The sequence below is a fragment of the Paramormyrops kingsleyae genome, chromosome 13 (genome assembly GCF_048594095.1).
Source record: "Paramormyrops kingsleyae isolate MSU_618 chromosome 13, PKINGS_0.4, whole genome shotgun sequence".
NCBI lineage: Eukaryota > Metazoa > Chordata > Actinopteri > Osteoglossiformes > Mormyridae > Paramormyrops > Paramormyrops kingsleyae.
In genome coordinates, this window is record NC_132809.1 from 20,411,921 (window position 1) to 20,417,920 (window position 6,000).

General features: G+C 43.3%; 1 protein-coding gene across 1 annotated transcript in view; it reads right to left on the minus strand.

Moving 5' to 3' along the window:
• LOC111846693 (muscarinic acetylcholine receptor M4-like) overlaps positions 1-3,705 on the minus strand; it is a 37,031-nt gene extending 33,326 nt beyond the window's left edge. The window contains exon 1 of the mRNA XM_072698378.1: positions 3,464-3,705. Within this exon, the coding sequence (XP_072554479.1) occupies positions 3,464-3,503 (40 nt within the window). The 5' untranslated portion in view covers positions 3,504-3,705. The remainder of the gene's footprint in view (positions 1-3,463) is intronic.
• Positions 3,706-6,000: the final 2,295 nt, after the last annotated feature.

A 6,000-nucleotide genomic window follows, 5' to 3' on the forward strand; every position in this document is an offset into this window, starting at 1 on the left:
CAAATGGCTACTTCAATAAATTTCTTATGTTCTTATGTTCAAGTTAGTATTATACTCACCTAAAGGATTATTAGGAACACCTGTTCAATTTCTCATTAATGCAATTATCTAATCAACCAATCACATGGCAGTTGCTTCAATGCATTTAGGGGTTTCAATGCATCTTCCTTCAAAAAAAATAAAGTTAAGCCCCGGGTGAATTAAGCCCCTGATCTTTTCAATTGATTGAAATGCCCCTGATCCTAATGTAAAATTTTTAAATTTTCTATACTGGCTGCTGGTAAGATTTATAAAGTATGCTCAATATTATTAATAATAAAATCTTTCACACAGATCAATGCTGAAATAATTCTTGGTGCTCACTGGGAAAAAATAAATATATCTGTGGCGAGCCTGCCCAGAAAAACGCTCGGATCCAGAGATGCGGGGCACAATGGGGTTTATTGGGGTTAAGCTGGCCGAGGTACAAAAAGGGTTAAGCAATAAGAATGGTCTTGGAGGAGAGCGTAGGTCGAAAGCCAGGGGAATCCGTCAGACAATGGAGCACAGGACTGGGCGACACCAGGAAGGGAGGACGCAACAGCTGGGCTCAGCTGGACAGGACGATCAGGAGCGGGAGCTGGGCGAGGAAAGGAAAGCAGGCGAGTCAAGGGCAAAACAGCAGGCAAACGGGAGAGGTACGGGAGATTAAGCGAGACGAAAGACAGAAGTTGCTTGGCACGGCTCGATAACATCGGCGCGATACTTCGCATTGTTCTGCCGATCTCTCCCCTCCTTTATCGCTCCCTAATTGGGCTTCCTGGGGAGGAGCCGCCGGGTGCCGCCTACGTGGGCGTGACAATGTTCACTCTCCTGTGGCTTTAAAAAGACAAGTCCATTACATGGACAAATTGTTTAATTTTACACCAGTTACTGAGGGTGATGAGAGTAAGAGGGTTTAAATAGCTTCATTTATTGGCCTGACAAGACAATCCAATCGGATTCCGGTTAATGACTACCCCTGCTGGCCATACATTATTTCAGGTGGTGTGATTCAAATTATGCATTTACTCTCTATTACCATTTTTATCTCCAGGAGAAAGGAGTAGAGTTTACTTCAGCAAAGTGACAAAAACAGCTTTCCCCTTTCCCCTATTTACAATTGACACTCATTACTCTGACATCATGAAACACCCACCCTAGTTATACATACATATGCAACCCCAACCAGGGTCACTAGAAATACTTCACCACAGGTCTAGATATTCAATGGGATGAAAAATAGAATGGAGGAGACTATGTACTACAAAACATAACTCAATTTAATAAATTACTGACAAAAACAGGAGCTTACACTCACATAAAACAATCAAATATAGATGGCCGAGAGTAATAAATAAATTTCGTCCCCACCTTATGGTTCCCTTGGCTCCGCCCAATTCCTTGACCCCTCCAAGATCCAGAAGAACCCATGTCTCTGCGTCAGGCCCCAGCCTCCCAATGCCCAGAAGAACCCCTTCCTGTGCTCTGTTGGGTTCTGTCTTATGTTTCATGTGTCTTGTCTTATCTAGTCTGTGTGCTCTGGTTCCCATTTGCCTTTCCTTATTGTTGGATCCCACAAAATTCCGTCGCATACCTAGTCAATAAAACCCTGTTTTGTTTGCTTCAACTCCCACTCCAATGTCCTTCATATAGTTTGTCTCAACATGTAGCTTATCTTGAAAGCTAAAGGCACATGGCATGGAATAACTCAGAATGGGGCACCAACCCATTGCAGCTATATAAAAATATATCTTAAAAACAAAAACAATAAAACTAATAAAATCACATGGAAAAATAATTAAAACTAAAGTGGATTTTAAATAAAAATGGAATATAAAAACTAAATTAAAAAATCAAACATATAATAACATTGTTCTGTAGTATTGCTAGGTGGATCTTCCTTCTTCCTTGCAAAAATTTGAGTGGTTGTATGAGAAGTGCCTCATATGTCAGAAGCTGTGCTTCAGAGATGTTGTGTACATCTAGGGCACCTTTACCCTGTAACATACTGGACAAATTGCGTCCCATATCTGTTCAAAACAGGACACAGCATTTTATTTTTTAATATGGGGTGATCAAGTGATACACAAACTGTAATCCTCACATTTCCCAGTAGTGGATGGCAGCAATCTAAGCGGAGATGCCCAGACTTCCCTCTCTCCAGCCACCTCCTGTACCTTCTTCCCTGGTATTGCTAGGTGTTCCCAGGCCAGCTAAAGGATGTGATCTCTCCAGGATGTCCTGGGTCTGCCCCAGGTTCTCCTTCTAGTCAGACATGATTGAGGCACTTCCCTAGGAAGATCTTCAGGAGCCACCCTAGACAGATAACCTTTCTATGTGGAGGAGCAGCGGCTCTACTTTGAGCTCCTTCAAATATCAGAGCTCCTCATCCTATCTTTAAAGCTGAGCCCAGACACCCTGCAAAGAAAGCTCATTTGTGTTACTTGTACCCTCGATCACATTATTTTGCTCACTGCACAGAGTTCATGACCATAGCTGGGGGTAAGAATGTAGATAGGGTGGTAATTCGAAAACTTCACCTTCCAACTCAGTTCAATGTTCACCATGACAGACTAATACAGACTGGTATAGAGGATTCTGCACCAATCTACCTGTCAAACTCCTGCTCCATTCTTCCCTTACTTGTAAACAAGACCCTAAGATATTCCTCCACTTGAGGCAATAAATCATCCCCAACCTGAAGGGGGCAATCCACCCTTTTTCAGTTGAGAACCATGGCCTCCGACATACAGGTGCTGATCTTCATCCCAGCCACTTTACGGTCGGCTGCATACAGCCCCAGTGTACGCTGGAGGTCAGAGCTCGAGTGGCCAGCAGGACTGCATCATCTTCAAAAAACAAAGATGCGATCCTGCGGTCGCCAAACTCTGTCCCTTGACTGTGCCTAGAAATTCTGCCCATAAAAATTATAAACAGAATTGATCACAAAGGGCAGTCCTGCCAGAGTCCAGCACTCGCTGGGAATTAGTTCGACTTACAGCTGGCAATGTGAACCAAACTCTCACTCAGCTTATACAGGAACCTAATGGCACTTCACAGCAGGCCTGGTACCCTATACTCCTGAAGCATCCCCCCACAGGAGTCCCCTGGTGACATGGATGTATTCCTTTTCCGAATCCAAAATACACATACATACATACACAGGATGAGCAAACTCCAATGAACCCTTCAGTGTCCTTGTGAGGATCTTCCAATGGATGGACCCTCCTCTCGATACACTGGCATAGACCATCCCAGGGAGGCTGAGGAGTGTGATCCCCCTAAATTTGTAATACGTCCTTTGGTCCCCTTTCTTAAAGGGGACTCTTAAGGTCTACCAATCCAAAGGCACTGTCCCCAACCTCCATGCAATGTTGAAGTGTTGTGTCAGCCAAGACTTTCATGAACTCAGGGCAAATTTCATCCACCCCTGGAGACTTACCACTGAAGAGTTTTTTGACTACTTCAGTATCCTCATACATAGTGTTGGGCGAATACTCCTCCAAGTTCTACAACTCCAGTTGTCAATGGGATTCAAGGGGTTCTTGAAGTGCTCCTTCCACTGCCCAACTATGCTCCCAGTCGAGATCTATAGCACTCCATTCACAGCATGGCCAAAGCCCGGTGTCCCCCTCCTGAGTCTCCCGACAGTTTGCCAGAATCTCTTTGAGGCCTCACTGAATTCTTCCCACACTCTAACTTTTGCTACCGCAACTGCTAAAGCCTCATTCCACTTGGCCTCTGGAGACACACATAACCAATCTCAGAAGGCCTCCTGATAGCTCCCTTTACCATTGGTGACTCCTGTGGAGCTACCAACTGCATGGGGGACTGGGGGGGGTTGAGTGCAATGTTGATCAGCCTATAATTGAAGACAGGGGGCCTTGGCAGTTACCAAAATTGGCTTTAGCACAATCATAGCCATGAGTTAATGGCTATATTAAATAAAAAAAATTAAATCAAAGCAGAGGATTAAAAAAAAAAACAAAAATATATTAAATTTGTACCCTTGGGTGACAAAGGCAGGATTAGAGCCTAATCGTATTAAATAATGCAGCCCCGTTATGTGAAAAATGGCTTAATACTAACTCTCATCAATCTGCTTGCACAGAGTCCTCTTAAATTTGAGGCCTTTGTTGACATTTTTCCTCTCCATTCTGCAGTGAATGAACAATTTCGCATTTCATAGTGTTGCACATAAAAGAAAAGGCAAGTAAAATGACACACAGAAAGCTCATTCTAAACTGCAACCATTGAAATTTTGAGGGAAAAAACTAAAATAGTCTAGCAAAACATAAAATTCAATTCAATTCCATTTATTTTTATATAGTGCCTTTCACAACAGAGTTGTCCCAAAGTGCTTTACATGGATGTGTTGTGATAGATTAAACATCATTAGACAGAGAGATACAGAACAGGAAAAAGGAAGGAAAGAAATTAAATAAAGAAAGCTAGAAGACAACAGAGGAGAGGAACCAAAAACTCCCAAGTAAGGAGAAAAAAAAAACCTCTGGGGGTCCAAGGTCAACTGGCTGCCCCCTCCCCCCCCCCCACCCCCGGACGCCGTGTGATGGAGCACCTGGGTCCAGCCCGACACGATCTAAAGCTGGGAGAATAAACAGCCTTTGATTTAAGATTGTAAGGCTGAGGCCTGGCTGGTGCTCTCAGTCAGGCAGGTCATTTACTTGCTATGTTTTGGGATAACATAAATGATCCTCTCCAGTTAGGATGAAGACCGTCTCGTGTATAAAAACCAGGTCATTCCCAGAAAAGGTCCCAATTATCGATAAAGGCAATGTTTTGAGATGCACACCAAGTCTCTAACCAGTGGCTTAGGGAGAGTAGCCTGCTATAGGTTACATCCCCTCTATAGAGAATTGGAAAACTCTTTTATTCTATAGAAAACTCTTTTATTCAGGCAATGTTTGAGACACCAGGTATTGCTGTTTGCAGAAAACTAAAAGGGACATCTGTACTAACAGGTGAGGTGAGGCGTACACAAGGGCGCTGGAAAAAAAGAATATTATTTTTTACCAGAATATAAAAATCCCAAGCAGGGGAACTACTTGTAATGGAAAATATTACACATTGCATTTTTGCTTATGAATATCATTTGTACACTTTCCACTCAAGTTTTTTTTTTAAACAGCCTTTATCACTATGCAATAATTTCTTTTTTGATTCAGGTTAACATCATGCAAAAGAACTTGCAAACTTCAGAATTCTGACAGTCTTACAGCTGGAGCAGAACATTTTAGATGATCATAAAAAGACAAGAAAGTGGATGAATTCTTTGTAGTTGTGTTCCTGTTGTCTACAGTCCTGAAACAGAATCAGCAGAGGAGCACAGAGACAGGTGGAGCCTTTGTTCTCTGTGATGAGGGTAAGGAACGGCCTTCCTGCATCCTTTGAGGAGAAGCAAGTGTAGATTCCTGAAACATCTGAGACATTGCTATCGGGCAAGCTGTTCCTCTGAACACGTCCCCTCCACCCCCACCCCCCCCATTCTCTGTGATCGCACCAAGGTGGCCTAAGATGGTGCAGCCAATTACTGACTTTAGATACCTGCGTGTGTACATGAGTGACTATGTGAGGTTACCAGAGATCTGAGATACCTAAAGGTGTTCACCGTCTTCACTGGGACCCCTTTTATACTGAGAAGGGTGTATGCACCAGATTGCTTATGCACCATCTCCTTAGTCTTGCAGGTATTGAGTGAGAGGCAGTTAGTCTGACACCATTCCGTCAGACTGACCATCTCGTCCATGGAGGCCTTCTGGTAGTTATCAGAGATCAGGCCAATCACTACTGTGCTATCTGCAAATTTAATTATTTTATTTCAGTTCTGTTTGGCTACATAGTCATGTGTGTACAATGAGTGTAGTATCGGGCTCAGAACACAGCCTTGAAGAGGTGCCAATATTGAGGGTAAAGAGAGCCAATGTACAAGAACCCACCTTCACCACCTGGGTTCTACCA